We start from the raw sequence: 25,270 nt of genomic DNA, 5'->3' as shown, positions 1-25,270 counted from the left end.
TCTAAAAAGCTTCATGTTGTGGTTTTTCGTCGTAAAAGTTGCCAAACAAAATAGGAGGGAAATATCAAAATAACATGAAAATTTCAGTTAATTTATTTCCACGCGTGCAATTTCTTTAAGTATGTTTATTAGAATCATTTGCTAGTGGATAAAATGTAAGTTATTGTATTTAATAACCCGGTCATATCATTGTTATTCAAGTGTTTACAAGTGTTTGAGAACTGAATTTAATTGAAATGGAAGAATTGCGGTCTAAACACAAGACTATACAGAGCGCAGCTCACCACATCGCCCTGGAGTGCATTCATCCTCAGGTACAGTCTCTAGTGCATAAAATATTTAACCTTACTTCTAAGGCTTCACTCCTGAGTCTCAAACCCAAACCATAAGTTTGACAATCCTACTGCAATCTTATAATCCGGCTGTAACTCTAATCCATATCTGTGGACTGTAATGATCTAATATTATTTCATTTTGAGAAATATATACCAATTGATTATATTTTAAAACTCTGCCTATGGAAAGCTACATTATGGTTGTAATCTTCTTTAAATATTAAAAAAAAATGCATCAAGCTACTTTAGCTAGTCAATTAGGTACTTCTAAATATTAAATGAATAATGGTGCAAAATAATATAAAATAGATACTAAGTATATTGCAGCCCCTTCGAGCTAGAAAAAGACAAACCATACTGCTAAATTGGCCTTAAAGGTAAAGACAAAATAATACATCAATTTGGACAAACCTTGATCCTTATTTCTTTTTTATAGAAAAGGTGAAGAATATTGAAGAATATATTTGTATTTTGTATCCTATGGATTATGCAGAAGCCTTAGTTCAGTGAAAAATGTTTATAAACAGATAGATTTGAATTTCAGTAGCCATGAAGAGTCGTTACCATTGGCCCGTGTACCACAACGGAGAGCTGCACTTGGAGAGCAAAGTACATAACAATGCTGATATTACCTTGTGTTATCACGGCTTCCCTGTGTTTGACGGAAGCTTTGTCAAGTATTATAATTACCTGGCTATTTCTTGAACACTTTTAAAGTGACGTTTAAATCCTACCACCTAATTCATGTGTATGAAAATGTCATTTTAAAACAGTGTTCAAGAAGCATGTAACTTTTATTAGTAAGGGGGTAAAATATACTTTGAATGAGAGCAGCACATTGTCAAAACTTCAGTCAAACACCCACGAGTGACGCACTAGCACGATTGTTCACAGTACCGTTTGTCCACCCATGTCTGTGCATATCGGATCTGCTACAGTCGGTACACGGCTCCCCGTACCACGTGCACCCTTACCCCTCCCCAGTTCGTCTCCAGCATGCCTTCCAGAGCCAGAACAGTCCGAAGATGTTTCACCCGAAAGGGCTTAAGCCACACCTTGTGAGTATTTGCTTCGCTAGTGTGTTAATGTGTGATTGTTTAGCCTATAAGTAAAGTTATTATTGTGTTATGTTGTTACATAAAAATGACAAAATACATTAATTACCTAAATCATGTGTATAACATGCTGTGCTGTACAACGATTTGTTAAACTGCTGTGATTTGGATAATCAATAAATAAATAACTTTATGAAAACTGAAAGACATGAGCATATACCTATATAAATTATTTAATTATTATTAAAATGACCATGCATCAACATTACAATAGACTGATTATAAGTACTATTTGTTACGTCAACATTATCGATATCACAGGCAATGTTTATGTGATAACAAACGAAGCAAATCTGCCTAAATAAAATAATTTAAAACTAGCTAAGTATAAATGGAAGACGTAGCTATCGCCGCGTTACTGACCATGTAACTACATGTGATGAATACTAGAGATGAAACGGATAGTTGTTTGGCCGGATACCGGATACCGGATATCCGGCCAGCTGCTAGGCCGGATAGCCGGATATCCGGCGGCCGGATAGTTGGCCCATTGTCTCGTTTCATGTCGTGACGAGTTTAGCGCCGCACAGGTGCTTCGAAGGCGATCAGTGGGTCTATTAGTAGACTAGACTAGTCACACTTTTCGAAAATCGAATCTGTCCGAATAGAATGTCAGATTATGCCACTTGTCTAAGGGGCAGATCAATTCGAGCGATTTCGGTTGCTATCGTGAGTGTGTGATTGAATAGCGAAAATTAAATTAGTTTACTTGCTGCATAATCTGACTGAACTGCATGCATCATCATCAAACCATCAGTGAAAAAAAAATCGCCTTTTTTATTTGGCAATATTTAGACATTAACAGATATTATTTACTGCAGGGTGGCCCAGAAGAAAATTCACTTTAGAAAATTCAATGAAACGAAAACTGTACATTTTTGTAGAACTTTACCTATTGCAATTTAAAGGAAATTTAGTGCAATTTATTTTAAAATTTACTTACTTTTATAAATTTTATCGTACATGACGTGATACCCTTGACGTTTACAACATTCGGTCAACATACATCAAAATTTTGGAAAACTTTCGTTAGAGTTATCTCGAAATGGATTCAGGATGGATGAATGCTGCAGTTTTTGGATTATTAGAGTATACTCTGCTCATAAGGTAACCCCGCAAAAACAAGTCTGCTGGAATGAGATTAGCGCTTCTTAGAGGCAGTGAGATTTCATCCCTGCTTAATTGGTTTGTTGCATTGAAAGGATGATTAATTTTTGAGAATGATATACTGGTAGGCTGAAAGGCTTTTTGATTTTTAAAGCTGCAAGATTCGCAAGGCTATGACCGGAGCACTTGGTTTCACCAAGATGGGGCTACGTGTCACACTTCAAATGAGAGCATTTAGATGGTAAGAGACATGTTCCCACAAAAAAATAATTTCAGGCAGGGTTGACATCTCCTGGCCACCAGGAAGCCCTGATCTCACTCCAGAAAATTATTTTTTGTGGTGTTACATTAAGAATAGAGTATACTTTTATAATCCAACAAACATGCAGCAACTGAAGCTGAGCATTCGGCAAAAAATTGAAAATAGGTTTCGAGGTAATTCTAACGAACGCATTTCAAGATTTTGATGTATGTTGATCGAATGTTGTAAGCGTCAAAGAAATCTCCTGGGCGATGTAATTTAATAAAGGTAAATTTAAAAATAAATTACATTTTTCCTTCAAATTGCAATAGTTAAAGTTTCCTTCAATTTTCAAAAGTGAATTTTCTTCTGGGCCACCCTGTATTTATGTATTCGTCATTAGAGTGAATAGCCCAAAAAAGAAATTAGTTTTTTGAAAGGCTTTTTGAAGAATGGCTTTTTTGTAACTTTTTGGACTTTAAATAAAAGCCGTCATTATTATAAGCCATTTTATTGATATTTACCTCAAAGATTAATGTATTTCATTTTATTAAAGGGAAATTGTCGTAGTTTTTTAATATCCGGTATCCGGCCGGATAGTGAGTTACTATCCGGTATCCGGCCGGATAGTAAATTTAGGCCGGATATCCGGCCTACCGGATAGTTGCCGGATATCCGTTTCATCTCTAATGAATACTATGAAGAAATTCTTATTCCGATAGTTTTGATAGGATTGCAGATGAGCGTTGCATGCTTGTGACGCCGGCACTGTTTTCGAAGCCTTTACACACTAATACATAAATGTTTAAATCACGTAACAGGATGGGAGAGCATACGGCACGCCCAACGAAAGCCCAATATTGGGCAGGGCGCTGTGCCTCACTCCCCGAGGCAGCCCCATCCCGGGGCGGGTGTCGCATCTCAACGAGAAGTTCCAGGATTCGCTCACACTCAACTCCGATACCGACGCCCTGGTGGCGAAGATCAGCGCCATGTTCCCGACTGTCAGCGAGACGCATATCAAGATCTTATTGAAGAAGTAAGCAAACATTCACTGGTTTTTTCTTTTTATTTTGTGTAAAAAAATAATTAACATAGTTTAATTTCACGAACTTTTACCCGCGAACAACATTGAATAAAATTCAAATTCCAAACTCAAGTCTAGGTAATCCTGTATTATGGGGACTTAGTTTGGGGACTGCTAGTAAGTCTTAAGTTATCCAATTGATTTAATAATTATACCAGTGAATTTTTTTTATTTGTTGCGTACCTTTCGGAAATAAAGTTTTATTTATTTATTTATTTTGACTTTGCTTATTTTGGGATTTTGTCATTCCTTCCTAACTCACTGTTATTAATTGTGAATATGTCACCGTAAAATTAATTATTAAGTCTGACAGTTTGTAATACGCGTGTACAGATACAATAAACCTTTGCTTGTGTTCATCGCCAATCAACTCTTGCTGCGCGACCTTTTAATTCAGCGAGTTCATGCTAAGATACCTGAACTAAAATGTATGGATGCTTTAAAAAAAAAATTGAGTACTTCTGTCCTTGTGACATGTTGTATATCTTTTTTTTTATCCACAACGAGGAAGCTCTTGGCCTGTATCTCACCTGATAAAGCCTGGTCCGTGAGCACGTAGAATTTTGTCCAATGACCCCTAGCTACCCATCCTTATCGCTCGCGCGTAATTGTACCTATTGCTGGCGCGACTGTACGTGTGCGAGCACGACAGCAACATAATTACACGCGAGCGATAAGGATGGGTAGCTTGGGGTCATTGGACAAAATTCTACGTGCTCACGGATCAGGCTTTAGTAAGTGCTGATCAGGCCGAAGGTGGAATCTATGACGTTGCTCCGATCGCTACAGGTACTACAACCGAGAAGCAGTGGTGATAAGCGCCCTGCAGGTGGAGAAGCACCCTATTACGACACCGGGCCCGCTGACGATGTCTCCGTCGGCCGCGCGCCTTCAGCGAGGCGCCGTGGGTGTGTACTCGGCGCTGCAGCTGGCCAAGGGCGTCTCGGGCTCCATGCAGGGCTCCAGCCACTACTCGCCGCTCACCGGCAGCCCGCACGGTGAGACAGTGTGACGTCACAGCGTGCCTGCAGCGAGGCGCCGTGGGTGTGTACTCGGCGCTGCAGCTGGCCAAGGGCGTCTCGGGCTCCATGCAGGGCTCCAGCCACTACTCGCCGCTCACCGGCAGCCCGCACGGTGAGACAGTGTGACGTCACAGCGTGCCTGCAGCGAGGCGCTGTGGGCGTGTACTCGGCGCTGCAGCTGGCCAAGGGCGTCTCGGGCTCCATGCAGGGCTCCAGCCACTACTCGCCGCTCACCGGCAGCCCGCACGGTGAGACTGTGTGACGTCACAGCGTGCCAGACGCTCGTCCGACAATACAACTGGAAAAAATCGGGAATAGAACCCACGGTCTTTCGCTTGCCGGGCAACTTCCCGTTGCGACTTCCACTGAATAAACCTGTCGAAATTTTCAAATATAATACGCTGCTACGGTCAACACAACGCATACTAGCTGGCTTGATAACTACGAGACGCAGTGGTATTTATAATAAGTAGTGCTACAGGTAGTCTTTATACTGATTTATTACTGATGTTCAAGATCATAAGCAGTGTATTGAGCATCGGTTTTGAACCCTTTTTTAACTAGTACTCTTTTACGTACACAGGCTCCCCATCGCTCCTTCGACCGGCCTCCGGAGCGTCAAGCTACTGCGGCACTTACAAATCCGACGGTCCGCCGCGACACCAGTCGCCGAAGATGAAACTCAAGTGAGCTAGCAATAAAGCTTTTTTTTAATCAACATGTTTTATGTGTCCTTTGCTGCAGAGCATATACAGATATTATAGATGCTGAGCCTATGTTCAGCAGTGGACGTCCTAGGGCTGAGTTATTATGTACAGTCACGGAATGAAAAGGTTCGTCAGTTTTCAAATTGATTCCTTCAACGAATCGCGAGCACATATTACCTTTTGAAACTATGTTACAGAATAATCTCGAGTTAGAGAAAATAATCTTTAACTGTTCGTCAATAAAGTTCAAAATTATTCAGATCAAAGTTGTTTGACGATTTATCTTGTCAAGAAGATTATTATGATTGATAAACTAAAACCTTCTTGTTGGTTCAACCTGCCATTATTATTTCTTTTAAATAAAAAAAAACTATTGTCAATTGGTCAATGTCATCATTGCATTGCACTGATGGGATAGAAAAATAAACAAGCAAAACCTTATTCGATAGCAAACGTCATATTTATTTAAATGTTAGCAGCACTGTTTCTTGCACTGTTATGTTGGCAGGTTTGACTCATACAGTACCTAGTGCAAGTGAAAACCGACACTAAGGTGACGAACCTTTTCATTCCGCGACTGTACATAAGTACAGTAATATTACTTCAATGACCTTGAGAGTAGGCGCACACCGTTGATTTTTAGTTGGCCGATAGTTGTGCCCGATTTTAATTTGTATGAAGAATCGGCCAAATCGAATCGGCGTAGTGTGCGCACTCCCATACATGCCCATACTGATCAACTGCCCGACTAAACTATCGGCCGACGAAAAATCAACGGTGTGCGCCTACTCTTAACAAGATTTTGAAACTTCGCCTCTTGCAAAACGGACCCAAGAACAGTTTAATTTACCCTCACATGGCCAAGCCGTGTGGTGACGGCAGAGTAGAATACATTTGTCACCAACCCCTACTCTTCCCACGGGTGTGTCGTAAGAGGCGACTCGCACGCTCACTGCGGGCGCCCGTCGCACAGTCGCGACAGCAATATAATTACGCGCGAGCGATAAGGATGGGTAGCTTGGGGTCATTGGACAAAATTCTACGTGCTCACGGACCAGGCTTTACACATCAAACAGAGAACGGGCAGCAGCGTTCTCTGAAAAATATCAATCTTTTAAACTGCGATCTCCAACTCGCCTGCCAAGCGTGGGGATTATGGCAAAACCCTCCACTATAGTGGAGGAGGCTCATAGTCCAGCAGTGGACTGTAAAGGGCTGTTGATGATGATGATGAAATAAGCTACGTCATGGTCGCCATTCGACAACTTTTGTGCCCCATGCCATGAGCCATGTGCTCTTCGCGCTATGTTGGTTACGTGGTGGCAACAAGCATAGCACGGTCAATCGCCCTTTGAGTGACTGAGTTTTCTTAAGAGGCCCATTTTTTAAATAATAATAATATTTGGACAATTTCACACAGCAATTAATATGCTTGTGTTATGGGTGCTACGAATATCCTACTTATACAGGGTGTTAGGTAAATGGGTATATGAGCCGACACTAGCTCATGTTAACTAAAATGGTCATATAAATGGTATGGCGAAGTCAGAAATTTGATATCATCATTTTATTTTTTTAATTTTATTACAAAATAAATTTTATAAAATCCGATTGGTATGAAAATTTAAATAATTAAAATGAAGATATCAATTTTCTGACTTCACCATACCATTTATATGCCCATGTTAACATGGGCTACTGTCGGCTCATATACCCATTTACCTAACACCCTGTATACTTTTTTTTTAAATACATACATATTATATGTATACATAGTAACACCCAGACCCGTGACAGAAATCATTTAAATTTCTGCCCGGCCGGGAATCTTACCCGGGACCTCTCGGCATAGTAGTCCGTTCTGAACCACTACACCAAACGGCCGACAATTTGAAGCATACCTTAATTCTACAAACGTGTATATTCCAGGTACCTAAAGAGCATATTCCCCAAGGCGGAGGAGACGTTGATATTGGACGTACTGGCGAACAAAGACAACAACGTGCAGAAGGCTAGTGAGGAGCTCATCACGATGGGCTTCACGAAAAAGGAGACCATCATCAAGAAAAAAGATAAGGAGAAAGAAACCCTCCCGCCGAAGAAGGTCGTCACCATCATGAAGACTTTGGAGGAGAAGAATCAGTGTGAGTACTTTCCTTCCCTTTCCGGAAAATGTAGTTAAGACCCTTTTTTTTCTTTACATTTTTATTTGCTCCTTGTAAATGTACTATTTGCTCTATTACCCAATAAGGATGTTTCCTGGGTCAAAAAGCAAGAGTTTTAATTAGTCCGTCAGTTAACTTATCAAAAAATACTCTACACGTATTTTTCACTTTTTCAAACTAATGAAAATTTAAAGATATAAAGCGAGCCAAAGTTCATAAGAAGAGGCCCGTGACGTTAATGCGTGCATAAAAGTGCCGCACGTTGTGACGTCGTGCGGAACTTCAACGCACCATAACTATGTAATTATTTGTTAGATTGACAAATAAAAATATATGTGTCCAATATTTTTTGATATTAAACATTACGGACTAAAAAAATTTTTTTAGGCATTCTATTCTCGCATAAGACCTTTAGTGTCTTCTTGCCACACTGGCGCATTGCAAGCGGAGCGGCGACGCGGCGGGCACGCCACGGTCGCCAAAACGCTTGCAAAATGCCGCCGCCGCGCCGCTGCTCCGCCCAGAAAACGCTTGCAATCCGCCAGTGTGGCAAGGCCCATAGAGAAATGGGTGTGGCTGAAAATCAGCGCGGCATGAGTATTCTCAGGCAGCATTAGCTGAGCCTCCTCCAATTACTTTCTTAAATTATGTACAAATCAATAATAATTATGTAGCTAAAGCCCAGTCGCCGAGCACGTATAATTATTCGCGAGCGATAAGGATGGGTGGACGAAATTCTACGTGCTCGGCGACCGGACTATAGTTAAGTATGTTGTGGAAGTAATAAAGACATTTATAATTACTTTTTATTTTCTACGAGTATTCATGTTGTGAAGACTCCCCGTGGCAGACTACAGACATTTTGTTTGTAGACCTGAATAAGCTAAACTTGTTCTCTTGCGACTGCTTAACGGGTTTTTTTTTTCAAAATTGGTGGTGGGACAATCATTTTCAAGTCTGAAAATGAAAATAATAATCTTGTCCTCCAAGAAATGCAATGCGAATATTTGAAAGAGTGTTTCATTTGAGATCAATTCTGTTCAGAGCTCAAATCTTTTTTAACCAAAAGAACAAATAATATTAAGATGTAAGTTTCATGATAAAAGGTTTAGTTTTATTGACGCATAGAAGTAAAGATGTAACTTATAACCTCATTATTTATAATTTATCAACAAATCAAGTCGTAATTTTATAGAATGACTTAGAATTTGCAATTCTATTTGCTTAAAAAGCTCACTATGGTAGGTATTCTTAGTAGTTCAATAAACGCATTATCAGTCGAATGTATACTAAACACAGGTCGAGTGTTTAAGTACCATTTGCAGCGCGATTGTATTCAGCTTGCCTGATTTGCCCTCGACGACGTTCCATCCTCACCGAAATAGACTATTTGACACCATTCCCCAATAATTTGAAATCACAACTTTTTTTAAAAAGACACTTTATTCTGGTCTTATTAACTTAATTAATTTTAAGATTATTTGTTGCATTGTAATGAGGGTTTTCGCGATTGAAAAATCCGCCAGATGGCGGGACGCGGACGTGCGGTCCGACCGCTGCGTGATTGGTGGATTTTGACATATCTGTCAATGTCATATCAAAAATAACCAATCACGCAGCATCTGGACCTCGCGTCCACGTATCGCCATCTAGCGGATCCTACAATCGCGAAAACCCTCATTGAAAAAAGTAGACTAATTGAGTTGACAAAATAGTGACGTCACTTGCTTGTATTGCCATACAAAATCTATAGGAGAGTTTTGTTCTGACAGTTTTAAAAAGTACGTCTATTGATTAATTAGTGGTGTCAACACGTCTATTTGCCCTCGACGGTAACGTTCCATCCTCACCACTGCTGCATTGCTCCCTGATACAGGGATAAATAAATTATTTATTATTACCACGATTCCAGTGAAACAGAAGCTCGAGAAGAAATACAGTTCGATAGCGGAGCGCGTCATATCGCTGGCGCTCGATAGCGTGGACTACAACGAGGAGCGGGCCGAGCAGATCCTCAACGCGGTGGTGCAAGAGGAAGAGGCCCCCAAGGTGGCCAAGCCACCGGAGGTCAAGGAAACCAAGCGGCCACCTGCCACCGAACCGAAAAAGGGGTGAGTTGGCATGCCTTTCTCATACATGTTCGTATTACGACGGAATAACGATGTTTTTTTTAATGTAGTGCTGATTTCATCAACGCGGGCTTACCCCCAACTGTGGCCTAATTCACGTAACAACTTCAAAGACATGCAAGCGATTTGATCGCTGGAGTCACTTTTCGCATTCACGTTTCCGAGTTTCGATTTCGTTTTTATGCGTATTCGATAGTTGCCTCCGCGGTATTCAGATGTTACCTATTTTGAAGTTTTGATTAATCTGATAACAGTGATTAAACGTCAAATGACGAATCGCTGAGTGCAAGATCGTCATCGCCGCTTGAGACTTGTCACAGGTCGCACGACTTGTCACAGGTCGCACGACTTGTCACAGGTCGTGCGACCTGTCATTGGCCTTTGATCGCGCCGTCGATGGCGATCTGCACGCGTTGGTGTGGTTGAAGTTGAAGCGTAACCGTTCTATCGAAATGACACGTGAATACGGATTTACGAATGCTTTTCAATAGGACGACTTCTGAACGTCAACATTTTGACTATTGCAAAATGCGTGAATTAGGCCACAGCAAGTATCCTTTTCATACAAGTACGTATTCACTGTAATACGCACGCGGGGGGCGGGGCAATCCCGCGTCCCTAATGAAATCCGCACGATATTACAAACAGCCCAAGGTTGCGATGTGCGAATGAATACTGGTTCTAAAGAAATGACGGTTAAACTTCACTTTGAACTAAACAAAAGAATAAAGGCATCGTTCTGATCATGCTTAAAACTGTCAGCCATATAAAGGCTGCATTAGACTAGGCGCAGACCACCGATTTTTAGTTGGCCGATAGTTGTGCCCGATTTTAAATTTTATGAAAAATCGGCCAAATCAAATCGACGTAATGTGCGCACTTCCATACATGTCCATACATGGACCTATAAAAAAAGGCGGACGGAACTCGCGCTACAACAAAACTGTGACGCAAAATTTTGGCGTTTGTCTATTGTGTGAGTGAATTTAGGGATGCCATGTTAGCCAAAACATTTTACCCATTTATTTTAAGAAAAACATAGATCGGCAGATGTTACTTGGAAATGTAGACAGAATTATTCCGTGCCATTTTAAAAGGATGAAAGGTGTATGCGTTGAGGTAGGCGCGAAATTTTCAATGTTCAAATTTTCTTACATTGTTTGCAAGTCAGTGTGTCAGGGTATGTACATAATGTTGATCAAAAATAATTCACGCAGTTACAAATTACGAATCTTGTGTACATTATAATCATAATCTTATGCATCATCAATATATTATTATTATCTCTGATAGATTTTTTTTAACATACAACCTGACACTGACTTGCAATCAATGTAAGAAAATTTGAATTTCGCAGTTCCACATTTTTGGGAAGGATCAAATTTGCCTATGAAAATATATCCCATTAAAACACAATAATTATGATAAATCATTTTATTTCCATAGTATGCGTAATACATAACTAAAAAGTCCTAAAATCATTATTAATTTCCCATATTTCGGGTAATTTTCCCACGTAAATAACTGAGAACACTGGTCTTTGACGTATTATTTTTTCGAGTGAATGACGTTCGATTTCAATTAATTTCAATATTTTAATGTCGGGAAATAAGTGATTGGATTATTATTTTACCTGTGAAATGTGATTCCTTAATTTTTGTTTGTTCGAACAGAACGGTTTTTACACAATTTCATCACACAAGACATGTCGTATTCGTGTTGTTTTTTCGCTGCTTAAATATGTCAACTGTGTGAAGTTTGCTCTCGAAGTGGTGTAACAGGGTGTGAATGTGTGCGTGCCGGCCTGTACGTACAGGCAAGCTGGTGTATCCTAATGTCACAGTATTTTGTTGATGAGACTCCGTCCGACTTTTTTTATAGGTCCATGTGTCCATACTGATCAACTGCCCGACTAAACTATCGGCCGACGAAAAATCGATGGTCTGCGCCTAGGCTTAGAGTAATACATACTGATTCTTTATTTAAAGACGAAAAGTGCAGCTACCGCCATTTACAACACAGCAATACATTTAAATGAACTTTGCCACTATTGTTTCATTCCATTCAATTAGATAACATCTGCCGAGTGATTTGGAACGGTACCTTGGTTGTATTCGTCAATCGTTTTAATACTTACATAGTAAATTACATCATAGTCAACATCGAACACATTCAAAATTTTAGGAACTGCCAGAACTTTATTTCTGATCTTAATCTGGAAACATTGAAACAGTATTCATTTGCACATTTAACCTTTCTACATCGGAATAACTAAGTTTAATTATAATAAGTCGTGCAAAGGCATTAAAAGTAATAAGACACAGACAAAGTATTAATGTTACTCACGTTGTCTAAGAAAAGCATAGACAATAACGGGACATCTTAAGCCAGAAGTAAATGCTAAGATGTGGACATGCAGCATAGAACAATCGAAATACAGGCTAAGATTTTAATACCGTTCGCATATGGTTCGTAGGGTCATTTCAATATGTATCGTATGCTCATGGTATTAAGAACTTATTTGTAATTGGATTGTTGCACGTCATATCAGTCATATAGTACTTCTAAACAGGTTTAGTAGATGTATTCAAATGTAAATTAAATCGAATAAAATGAGAATAGGGTATTTGCCACCACCAATCAATTAATGTACTTTTTATAAACTGTCAAAACGAGACTCCCATAAATGTTGTATGGCAATACTAACCAGTGATGTCAGTATTTTGTCAATTCAATTAAACTATGTTTTCAATTACAATGCAACCAAAAATATTAATTTATAGCCTGACCAGGAACATAAAAACCCTGGCATAGAGGCGCTTCAATTGCATTTGATAGTGCAACACTGAGTACAGTCGTATCTGTGTTAAATTAATNGTCCGAACCCTTGGTATTTCTCTTCGACAAATACTTTAACACATTGTGAACCACTTTTCTTTCACGACTATAAAAAGATTTTAGCAATTTCATTCACAAAATCAATTGCGCACATTTAAAATAAAGTTTGTTTACACTTTGACAGCAATAGACTGACATGCAAGGTGACATGTCAATGAAGTTTTCAGTTACTGTTGCCATTAAAAGAAATTAGTACCATTAGTTTTCCGCAACATGGCGAGGGTTTTTATGTTCCTGGTCAGGCTATACAAGTACTAATTTAAAATTATTTAAGTTTTTAAGACCGGAATGAAGTTCCTTTTAAAAAAATGTGCTTTAGAATTATTTAGGAGTGGTGGCAAATAGCCAATGAGGGTTTTCGCGAATGAAAGACCCGCTAGATGGTGAGACGTGGATGTGGGGTCTGACTGCTGCATGATTGGTGGATTTTGACATATCTGTCAATGTCATGTCAAAAATAACCAATCATGCAGCATTTAGACCGCGCGTCTACGTATTGCCATCTGGCGGATTTTTCATACGCTAAAACCCTCATTACATTCATCACTTTTTCGTGGTGTCTCAATGGTTAAGAAAGAAGTATAAATCGACACACATCTACAAAACCGTATTTCCTTCAGTTACACATTTTAAACCTAGATTATCTACTTGAGATTAATGTGAAATATAATCAGTTTTCATGACTCTAAAATAAGAACTATAAATAACAATATAAAACATACTATCACCGATCTCTTAGATTAACATTGTATCTTTGGACAGAATTTTACATGAGTAAACAATACCGGTGATATATTCAAATTGGTATTGAATGTAACATGTCTAAAATTTATAGAAAAGTACAATTATTTGTCTAAAATTCTGTACAAAGACGCCTTGTATTCACTAGGTGGGAGACAAATGTTCTGGCTTTTGTACAAAGATATGTCAGTCAATACCATCCAATGTCGTCAGACATTGGGTGCGTTTGGCGGAAAATAGAAAGTGTAAGCACGGTAATACTATCTATACAGTATTCCAACTCGGCCATATTTTTGAAATAAATGTCAACAGCCCCGCGGTACGTCACGGTATAACAACATGCGATAGGGCTGCTGCTCACCTACAGTACCCATTCTAATTACATCTGTCTACTTAGAATTTCTATCTAGTTTTGTGATTGTATTTTTTTTTATTTAGACAAAAAAAATACTTTGTGAATGGAATAGGATAAAAATGCGTGTTGTTTTGTGATTAGTAGATTTAATTTTAAAAAATATACTAAAATAATTTTGAATCTATTAATCATAATGAGTACTTAATGACCTGTTACTTTAATTTCAGGCGGGCGAAATCGTTGGCAAAAGCTGGTTTTATACAATATATAATTTTTATTTCAAATCAAACTGACTGAAAATTACAAATGACTAGTTTTTGACAAATTTGACCGTAAATGACGGTTAGTCAAACTCAATCACCTTAGTCATTTTCAACACTAGGCCATCGACGTCCGTTCGGCACATTCGCGACACCGCTAAATTTTTCATTTCGACCGCGTCCCGAGATTTGAAATTCGAAGGAAAGCTCGCGTTTCGTCGGTTTATATGAAGTTACAATAGGTACTGTATGATATTATTACAGTGGTGTAAGCGCTTATAAGCAAAATGGCGACCGCTCAGCGGTCACTACAAAAAAGAATTAATAAAACTTATAAGCGCTTACAATTGATATTTCCCGCCCAATGCACATTGTAACGTCGTCTTGAAACATTTGTCTCCTAATGGATAAAGGCTTCACTGTCAATACCACACACCAATTATCGATTCTGACTTGACTAGATCAGGCCACCACTTCGACAGATAAATACACTTTCAGATTATTTACCAACTCCCAAACGCTTCTTAGCTTATCACAAGAGTTATTGCGCAAATATCTTTGAGATTTAATATAATTTTACTCTATTATGTATGTTATAAGTACTTATGAATCACTTCTATGTTCGCTACTCGACTAATACTATAAGTTGGACTTGCAAAGCGAAATTAAAGAGAGATTTAACCGTTCTATTGAACCATGAACTTACAGCTCAATGTGGTGCCAGCTAAACATATTATTACATACATCTGGTACCCACAGTACAAGTAAGCTTACCCCCAGTTTTAATTTAGATTTTTTCACTTTTTAGTTCCAGTGACAAGATAAGTATCAACGAGTTTGTATGTTTTTCAGCGAGCTAGAAAGTGATTTATAATATTATATTGAATATTCAATAAAATATAGAAAAGATATTAGTGCAATCTTATCACTGACATGTTCATAATTTATTTCTAAGGAGGGTTTAGTGGCATTATCTCAATATATTTTTAAAAATTTGTGTTTTATTTTTATATTTGTGTCCATTAATGTAAATTATTGAATTGTACTGGCTTTATGAGGCGACTACACGGGTTGTCAACAATGTTGTGTTGTGTGCACAGGTGAAAACCAGAAGAAAACAAAAGCGCTACAAAAAGATATCTTATGTCGTCGGAAATAAGGACAACACTTGAGTTAGAATCGAGTTTTACAATTGTTTCTGTTTATTGATACATTAAATAAGCGCTTTTATAAACCTGTGCCATGAACTGGTTATATACTGGTCTGCGTAAAAGCTGCGCAAGATACTCAGTCACTAAATTGTCAGACTCTTAGTTATTGTTAAGAAACTTGGCTTAAGATAAAATCACACATAATAGTATGTTCTCTGGCATGGTCTTTATGAGACAGCCTGTATACAACGCCTACTTGATATCTTCGCATTTGGTCGCGGCGCTTCGCGGATAGTTGTAGGAGTGAGAGGTGGAATTATATTTCCACGTCTCTGAGTTGACAATACTTGACAACCCCTTTTTGTGTGACGCGGAAGAAATGTTTTGCGCACCCTCACCAATGCCGTGAGACAGAGTGATTTGTGGAACTCCCGGCGCACTGAAAAGGGCGCTACTCCGCCCTGAAAAGGACCGGGTATACCCACTAAAACCTCCGCGGCGTTCCGTCATCGCCCGAGTGGAGGTGTCGCGAGTATGCGGCCGTAGCCTTACGCCCGTATTCACAAACATTACTGTCTCACAGTGCGCGTGGACGCACAGGATCACACACAAACCAATCACAGATCTCTATTCAAAGCTGTGCGACTTCGTATAGCGTTGCAGCTTCACTTAAGCAAACATCGTTTGTGAATACGAGTGTTAGACTTCCGCGACAGAGTTGACAACCCCAGTTGCCCAGTTATGTACTCATAAGCGAGATAATGCCACGACAATGAATACAAACATGTGACCACTGCATGCGTCAACCCCTGTGGTATAGCGTCCGATTGGAGTCGCCGCCGCCGGCGCCGCCCGCCGGGCCCGCCCGCCGGCTGAAGACGTGGGCCGAGCGACTGAAGTACGTGTCTCGATGATTTGTGCTGGCCCTTGGTGTATTATAATAACGATAACAACGCTATAGAAATGTCAACGAGAACAGCGGAGTTGCTCCCAAAAACGTAATCCCAATTTCAAATGTTTCCAACCCTCTCACACTAAACGAGATGCAAGCATGACAGGGACAGATATACCCGACCGAAACTACATAAACGGGGGTTTAGAGTAATCTGCATATAGGACGCGCAACGAAAATTGAGGCCAACACGTTCTCGCACTGGTGTTATTTCAATACAAAACACAAACAACACATTGGACATTCAAGATTAATTAGCTACCTCACTTTTGTTAAATGTAAAAGCGAGAAAGAAAGCACTGTCAGTCCGCCTACGTCTTGCGCAGGCGGCGTATACAGTTACAAATCTTTGCATGGCTTGATAGCCTCAACCCTCGTTGTGCGACCTATACAGTGCATTAATTGCAATAAACAAATACTAATAAATGCTGTAGACAGGCCCAAGTAAAAGATATTCAGTTTCAGAAGCAAGACATTCAGGAAAGAAATAACATTTTGAGAACATAAAATACCTATTTTTCTAAAAATAGCTTAGTAGCAATTTTTACACTGATGTTCCAATTCTGTAGGACGCTCTACAAACAAAAAAATACAAGTAAAGCCTCATAATTTGACAGTCAATCACATTATGAACTATTGATTAGACCAACTCCTGCAAATTAACTTCTGAAAATCTGATAACAAATCTTTGACATACCAATACAGTTGCAAAAAGATAAAAGGGATTTACCTTTTTTTGGAGACAATGTCCGTATTTTATCTTACAGATTAGATTAATATGCATATTTTTATAAACAGTCATGGCTGAACCTGTTTATTAAATGTCTATAGTTTATCATCTTGAACAGACGTCATATCGCAATGTATTGGTAAGATGGGAATTCCTTAACAGTTGACTTTTAGGGCTAGTTTTTTTATCCGCAAATAACTGATCTAATGGTCAAATTCGGTAACTCATGGCTTTTAATCTATAAAATATTTATTAATTTCAGTTGTTAAAATAAATAATAATAATAATTCAGTAGGCATACTATAGGATGTAGGGTGTACGTAACTGTTTTGCTTGACTTCCTATGCAATTCCTAAGCGTGTTTATCATACCGACGATATAACCTTTGCCTTTATAAATGGCCTGTAAACCTAAAAACAGCCAAAATTGCTCTACAGACAGCCAGGTCTGATTTTATTACACTTTTAACAGTAATCTACCAGTAACATTTCTTCCAAATTATTAATTGAACAATTGAATTGAAATTAAAAAACACGCGCATAGTTTTACATCAACATTATATTTATTTACTACAGTCAATACATTACAAATCTGTTCAAAGTTAGCGTAAGATTCGAGTTACTTTAGATTGATTGTATTGTAACTTATCGCCTACATTTTATCTCGCTTGCCACTGGGCGATGCCAATATTTTTATAAATATTTTACCAATTATTTACTTTTAAGAGTCCAAGGGCCAGCACAGATCCTAGTAAGTACGTGTGGCAGAGTAATATGTGTCTTGCAGTTTATGAAAGTTTGTGTGTGAAAATGCATGTCGTTTCATATTTTGTAAGAACAATCCGATTAGTGCAGCGAAATCTAAAGTAAAACAATCATTATTTGTATACGAATAATGACAAAACTTTTCAGCGAAAAAAGATGCGCTCGGCTGTCTAAATTAACAACATTTTGCATGAGAAATAAAAGTAACTGTAATTTTGTAGGATTATTGTGTTTTGTGAACGTATTTCTTTGTTGTTGTCGTTAGACGGAGTTGTGTTGTTCAGTGTATGTGGTTGTTTATTATCTGCTAGAGTTTGTGAAAATTTGAAAAGCAACTATTCTATAAATCAGCCTTTTCACGCACCTGTAGGATATTTTTTGTCTGGGATTACGTAGGATCGACATTAATTCAATCATAAATTCAATTTGTCGTCTGTCCTAATGTCATACTGAATTTACACCCTTAAAAAACTAATTGCTTAATTTTTCGATTTCCGGTATTTCGCAGGCATAAAAATCCAAAGTATTCTGTGCTTCTGAGCCAAGGTAACTTTGACGAGGACTTTATTTGTCAAACTTAATAACATAGTGCCTCCTCAGTTTATAAGCTTAGATTACAAGTAAATCTCAAAAACATCATAACCTTTAGCCTAATCCAAGATGTGAAAAAAGTCATAGCCAACTTTTTTATGATGCAGGTGTGATAAAAGGCTGCCTTATTAATAGAAAACAGACTTTCACAGACTTTAATTTGACGTGTTGTGTTTGTGTCGTGATAGTGTTACTGTTAGAAAATAAAATATTTAATGGCAAATATCTTAGAATAGACCCAAGTGAAAAGAGTTTGAGAAGAGATTTTAGTGACTAGATGAAACCTAGATTGTCTATAGCAATAGGTACCCGTCATTACCATGATCATAGTTATTTTTATTTTAGCTTTCGCGGTATCACTTTCTCAGATTCAAACCTCCATGAACATACTTTTAATTAGTATACTTATTCTGCAATGTAGGCTTAGATTTTCAACCACAAGCAAAAGAAATGTAAATAATAGAAACACAGTGCATGTTGTTTCATTATTACAATCACCATCACCTTTTAAAATATTGATCAGTTTCAAAAGCCAATTAGATTATGCACATAGTCACGAAATTTTCAATATTCTTTCAGATTTATACAGATTTTAGAAGTTATTATGTAAATATTAAAGATTTTGTAGTTAACGTTTGTATATTGATATTTTTCGCTTAATTATTCTGTATTTATTATATGTGTACAGCGTATATGATTAAATAGTATATAAAATCGCATTATATATAGTATGTATAATGTACGTACGAGTATATGTTATATTGCTTGAGTATCGTTTGCCTGTGGACAATGTATGGTGTGGTCACGAAATACTTAAATGATACATTGTCTAGAGGCAGCTATCTGTATAGCAGTGTTTTAAGAGTGTTGGGAACGTTCCAGGCCGATTCTGAAGTCCAGTACGGGGTCTGACTCGAAGTATAAGTCGCACTACAGCCTGCCCACGACTGGGCCCAACCCGTCCATTAGACAAGGGCCCAAAGATTCCTTGCTATTGTAAGTACAAAATATCTATTTTATTCATCATCATCATTTTAGCCATAGGACGTCCACTGCTGAACATAATAAAAAAAAAACAAAATTAAAATCAAAAATATTTATTCAGTTTAGACCACAAGTGGCACTTATGAACGTCAATAGAAAATAATAAAAAAAGAAAAGGTAGCCCTTATGGGGCACTTTACATGTCTCCTCTCCCTTCATAGGCCTCCCCTAATGATTTCCCCAATGGCTGGTTGGTGGCGGCCTGCATCCAACGCCTTTCTGCTACTTTTATCAGGTCATCGGTCCATCTTGTTGGTGGACGTTCTACGCTGCGCTTTCCGGTACGAGGCCTCCACTCCAAAACCTTGCTGCCCCATCTATTTTATTACTCGTACATAATAAGTATTTATTTTGGTCAGATTTTGCGGGTTTGACGCAGACCGTCATTTATTTTGTTCAAATCAAATTAAATCAAAATTATCTTTATTTATTTAGACTAATTAAATTAGTACTTACAAATCGTCAAATGCTCTTAAAGGACCTATACATGTCTCATTCTTTTTTTGCCCTACCAGCGCTTCGAGACAAACATTTGGCAAGTGCTGAGAAGAAGCTTCCATTCAAAAAATAGTCACCTACTCCTAAAAGTTAAAGTATTGTTTCAAAAATGGTATCCTTTAACTTTTATCTGACTATGACCATTTTGCGAATGGGACGGTATGCGTCGAACCCAGCTTTTGCTCAGCACCTCCTCGCATGTATTTGTAAAATAAACTAAAAGGCCTATAACATTTTTGTGTTGACAAGACATAATAAAAATGAGGGTTTTCGCGATTTAAAAATCCGCCAGATGGCAATACGTAGACGCGAGGTCCAAATGCTGCATGATTGGTTATTTTTGACATGACATTGACAAATATGTCAAAATCCAAAAAAAACCCTCATTCTTTGATGTACTCTCAAAATACTATCCTTTGGCGTCTTTTGTTTTCTTTACCTTACTCACGCCGTCCTAACAATTATCATCAGTTTAGTTTGGGCAGCTTTATCGGTATGATAAATTATTAGCCATCAGGTTTGCCTCTGATAAGATAATGATTATCATGTTGTCAATATTCCTATTTTTCTGAAAGTTAGCGGGCAGCGCGTACTATTAATTATTATAATATGAATTTATCTAACAGGATGGACTATATGCCATGGAACGGGCCCAACCCGGACTTCCGTGGAGGTCAGATGGTTAAGGCCGAGGGGCCGGAGCCTGCCTTGAGGGAGAAGGCCTCGTCTCTGGCCCGGGGCCCGTCAGGCCTCGCGAAAGGCCCCGGAGGCCTCGCTAAAGGATCTATCTACCAGAAGATGAGCAAGAAATCCGCCAAAATGTAAGTTTGCTCCTGTTAACAATGCCTAATTGGATGTCGACGTGAAATTGTAAACTGAGCCATTTTAGTATGACGCGTGAGATTTTTGTAAACAGTTGGTTAGGTTATATCTGACTACGTCAGATTGTAATCTGACGGCACGGCGACACTAGGTCAGATTATAATCTGACAATTCGTCGTCGTCGATTATTGTGAGAGAAATTAGTGTAACTTAGCTCGAATAGCTGCCGCAGTTTTCTATAGTTGTACAAATAAACTGCAAACTATACAAACACTATGGGAAACTATACGTACCTTAGCACTTGGTCTGCAACCCGCATTGATTTTAATCTTAACTTTAGTTCACTCTTAATTCTTTTAAAAGGTTTTTTCTTTTGTTTTCCAGAATCGGTTAAATCGACGTGCTCCATGGGGCCTGAGTGTGATGTGGAGTTGTTTAAGTTACCTCTTGAAATACGAAATTTAAAATAGACGAGAAAAATATTTTTTAAATGTATTATATTATTAAATGTATGTATTTATATTGTATCATTAGATTTAGGTCGTAATATTGCCGATATCTCGTTTTTGCGGCTTTACTAAAAGTAATGTTTTTTTCGTTACACTTTACATTTTTGACATTGTTTTTATTATTCACTTGTGATCCGTTTAAGTATTATGATATTTTTATTTCATGTCGTAAGTTTAGGTAGTTTATACATCTAGCTAGATGGTATTCTAGATCTCATTAGTTCTCAAGAAACAGTAAAAACTATTTTGCCACTTCTAAGACATATTTTTAGTATTCCTTTTTTCTTTTGAGAGAATCTTACAGAATTAATAGTTCAAAAACTAAATTAAACAATACTAAAAGCAATAGCGGTAATAGTTTTCCTTACTTAAAAAAAAGATATATGATTTTTTAAGTCAAAATGTTTTTATGAGATTTGAAACAAACATGTTTTGATGCCAATACTTTTTAAAACAAAGTGGAATCTTAGTTCTTTGTATGTAATGGAACCGTTGTGAAACAACGTGAGATGCTATGAAAAGTACTAGAACTGGTAACTTAATTAAAGAAGTAAGTAAGTACGTTAACAGTAAGTTTTCAAGTTTGCTTCCAAACCAGGCAGGCGATTCAGAACCTTTTCATAGAATAAATAATACATACTGTAACAGAACGATGTCACCTTACCAATATCTAATCTTGATCCTACCAACAAAGTGAAATAACGACTTGCGAGTTGTAAAAGGTAATGTTTCTAAATCGCCTATTAAATGAAAAAAGCCTAAGATAAAGTTAAATATCAACAGTATCTTCCTTTCATGTGACAAATACTTAATAGTTTTAACAGTCATTTCTACTTCATCATAATTCCACTAGCTGTAATATTTAATTTGTTATTTTGTTTGTTTTGTGTGGCAGCTCAGCAGTAGATAGTAGTGAATAAGTTTAGAGATAATGTTGTATTTTTATGGTTAAATATTTTAATGGTATTTTTTTCGATGAACAAATGTAATGCTTCAACCATACCAACCAAAGCGTGCAGGTCGCCATCGATCCGTGATCGACCATAGGCGAATGACAGGTCGCGTGGACTGTCATGGGTCGCGCGACCTGTCATTGGTCTATGATCGCGCCGGCGATGGCGATCTGCACGCGTCGGTGTGGTTGAAGCTTAAGTCTATCAACATAGAATGTGATTTAGGGAAAATATTTTAGGTATAAATAGTCAGATTTCTAGATTAAAAGCCTAACTAGTCAGATTGTATAACGAATAAGGCTGGGTTGCGCCATCTTACTTTAACTTTAACAAACCGCAAAAGTCAATCAAACTCCATACAAAAGGTGTGCAAAGTAAGGTTGTGCTTATGCAACTCAGCCCAAGTTATTCATATCATTATACCGACACAATTTCAGTCCATGAACGCTTTTACGCTTTTTAACAAGCATTTGAACGTCGCATGTATTATACACAGCTCTAGTTATTAACTAAATGAAATATTATGTACTTATAGATATCAGCTGCCGAGACTTATCAATCATATTCGGCTAGTATTCAATAACGTTCGTTGACTAGTCATATAATATTACTATAGTATTTTGAAACTTGTTGCCTGACATCCTTTGTTAGTGGTGTTATAACATTAATAGTGCAATTTTGAATCTGCTATATTTTTCTACATAAATTAGCTCAATCAAATATCTGCTACAGAATCTAGGTAGGTAAGTTAGTGAATTTTTACAGCCGTATAAAGTCTTTCGCTGCCTTGAACGACCCGCTGTATTTTTATCGTGTGTAGTGTGTATGTGTGAGTTCAGTGAAGAGAAGAATATTATCGTAGATTAATTTTGAACTTTATGTCATTTATGTAAAGTTTCAAAAGTGGTTGCAACTATTCTGCCACCACTAGATTAAAAGTCAAGGCAGCGCGAGGTTACAATAGTAAATATGTTAATTCTTCATATTGCCTCCATAGAAGTAGTTTGTACAGTTATGCCCGTAAATCAACTGAAGATATTTATACTTGTTCCATAGTAGTACTAAGGCTGATTTTTATAAATTACGACAGTTCAGTAATGCACGTATAAGATGAACATTTTAATCCGTATAGAGAAGCACAATTATAATTCACTTGCAATCTTGATAAAGTTGAAAATATGTAGTAATATTTTAGTTACCGCCAATTAAAGTGTTAATAGTCACTAATAGTCGCGTTATACATAATAGGAGCTAAAATTGCTCCTACTTTTTGGGAGAAAATAATATTTGAGACCACTATTTACAATTTATTCTCAATATGACCATAGTATACTAATGACCTTCTCTTTAAAATCTTTAACTATTTTTTTATTAAAAGACAACATGACTTCACCGTGACCTAGCCTTGTTTTTATTCATTCAACTATAGTAAAATTTTGAATTAGACTTATTTTGATATGAAGATTTACTGGTGTATTTCTTTTAGTGCATCTGATGAGTGATAGAATGTTTTAAGTGTATGGTAAATCAAACCAATAAGTGAGCTCAAAGTGAAGTTTCAACACCTTGTAAAGCTAAGCGTCCACATGTCGGTATCACACGCATCGGACGTATCGCACGCAACGGATCGTAGTATTATTTATATAGAAACTCATATAAGTGCGTCCACCTGTCCGCATCGTACGCATCGCACATCCGATACGATGTGTTTCGTACGATGCGTCCGGTGCGTACGATACCGACAAGTGGACGCTTAGCTTAAAAAGGCACATCGAGATTTTTGTAAAATCAAAACAAAAAACTGTTAAATTCTAACTAAAACTCAACAACAACAACAAAATTTAGATGTGTTTTGTCTCGACGACAATAATGAAATTGTCGCACCTTGTTAAAGTTACGAATTAATAAAGCCAAATTCAGTATCCCATAGTAATATCAAGCAATAATAACACATAGAGTTGTGTCGGTTCTTCCGGTTCTTCCTATCACGATTAAAAAAATATTAATTAGTAAGGCACCACAATATTGATGGCCCTCCAGTAGTACAATCTTTGCCATCGAATAGTATGTGTGAATGTCGATAAATTATTTTTGTACATAAGCATAATTTAGAGCTAATTTATTAATTAGTAATTTTGTCATTCAGTATTAGTTATTAGCCTGAGAGCCCTCGAGGGACATAGGTAGGTACGTTATGGCTCTTTTCAAGTGTGCAATACTATTTTTTATTGTTATAGTATTAATTTATTCAATTCAACATGAAGGTGCAGTCTACAGCATCCGCTTATGTAAATTATTACCGATTTTAAACTGATTTATTAGAAAATGTTCGCATCTTATTGCTTTCGACTGTATCGTTTGTTTTATTTTTGCATATTGTTTTACTTTTTGATAAGTAGGTATTGTATTTGAGCACTGTCGCCATTAAACGATTGTTTATATAATATAAACTATATTTTTTACATAAAAAATGGCTTTTAAAATCAAGGAATGATCAGTAGACTTAATGAAAAATGCGTAAGAAATGGAATCATACGTAATACAATGTGGACGATATCCTGAGAGTAAAAAGTATCACTTTGTACGATTAGTAGCAGTTATTGCTTAAAATAAACTTAATTAAAATGGTGGAAATTATCTTAATAGTAAGGAATTTAATGTCAATACGTCCAAAGAGTGGTAATGGAAAGATAATGTGATAATGTTCAATGTAAATCATTTAGACATGGGAACGATATTTTGAGAAGCGCTTCACGCTAAGAAATGTTAGCCGGAAAACCGTCCGTGCTATTCTGAGCAACCTTGCCAACCGCAAGCTAATATAGAAATGTTTCTAAACGATTCCTTATTTTCCACAAAATTATAAGGTTTCTCATGTACTAAGATGAGTCGCGCACACAGATATTGTGGTCGCGCACGTATGAGATGAGGTTTCAATGCATATTTTGTTGAAATAACCTCCGAGCCAGTGCCGGCTGCGGCTGTTTTCGCGCCAATTTTACATTGTTGAGTAATTTTTCTAACTAACAAGGCTTCTTTGGGCAGATTGTATAGGTAGAAATAAAATAAACCTACGCAATTATTACATACCATA

General features: G+C 37.6%; 1 protein-coding gene across 2 annotated transcripts in view; it reads left to right on the top strand.

Annotated features, from left to right (window-relative positions):
* LOC114365345 (uncharacterized) overlaps window positions 1–25,270 on the top strand; it is a 25,799-nt gene extending 529 nt beyond the window's left edge. Inside the window, exons 2-12 of one of the 2 annotated variants that reach the window (XM_028321879.1) lie at window positions 202–314; window positions 1,230–1,393; window positions 3,620–3,837; window positions 4,675–4,883; window positions 5,491–5,593; window positions 7,544–7,758; window positions 9,692–9,890; window positions 16,134–16,211; window positions 19,233–19,346; window positions 20,519–20,713; window positions 21,099–25,270. In XM_028321879.1, the coding sequence (XP_028177680.1) occupies window positions 1,361–1,393; window positions 3,620–3,837; window positions 4,675–4,883; window positions 5,491–5,593; window positions 7,544–7,758; window positions 9,692–9,890; window positions 16,134–16,211; window positions 19,233–19,346; window positions 20,519–20,713; window positions 21,099–21,108 (1,374 nt within the window). In that variant the 5' untranslated portion in view covers window positions 202–314; window positions 1,230–1,360 and the 3' untranslated portion in view covers window positions 21,109–25,270. Of the gene's footprint in view, window positions 1–9; window positions 315–1,229; window positions 1,394–3,619; window positions 3,838–4,674; window positions 4,884–5,490; window positions 5,594–7,543; window positions 7,759–9,691; window positions 9,891–16,133; window positions 16,212–19,232; window positions 19,347–20,518; window positions 20,714–21,098 lie in introns of those variants that run through there. The other variant, XM_028321880.1, reaches the window with a different exon arrangement.

This window comes from Ostrinia furnacalis, unplaced genomic scaffold (assembly GCF_004193835.3).
Source record: "Ostrinia furnacalis isolate ACB-3 unplaced genomic scaffold, ASM419383v2 OfSCF7583, whole genome shotgun sequence".
Classification (NCBI taxonomy): domain Eukaryota; kingdom Metazoa; phylum Arthropoda; class Insecta; order Lepidoptera; family Crambidae; genus Ostrinia; species Ostrinia furnacalis.
This window is presented reverse-complemented; position numbering and strand designations above follow the sequence as displayed.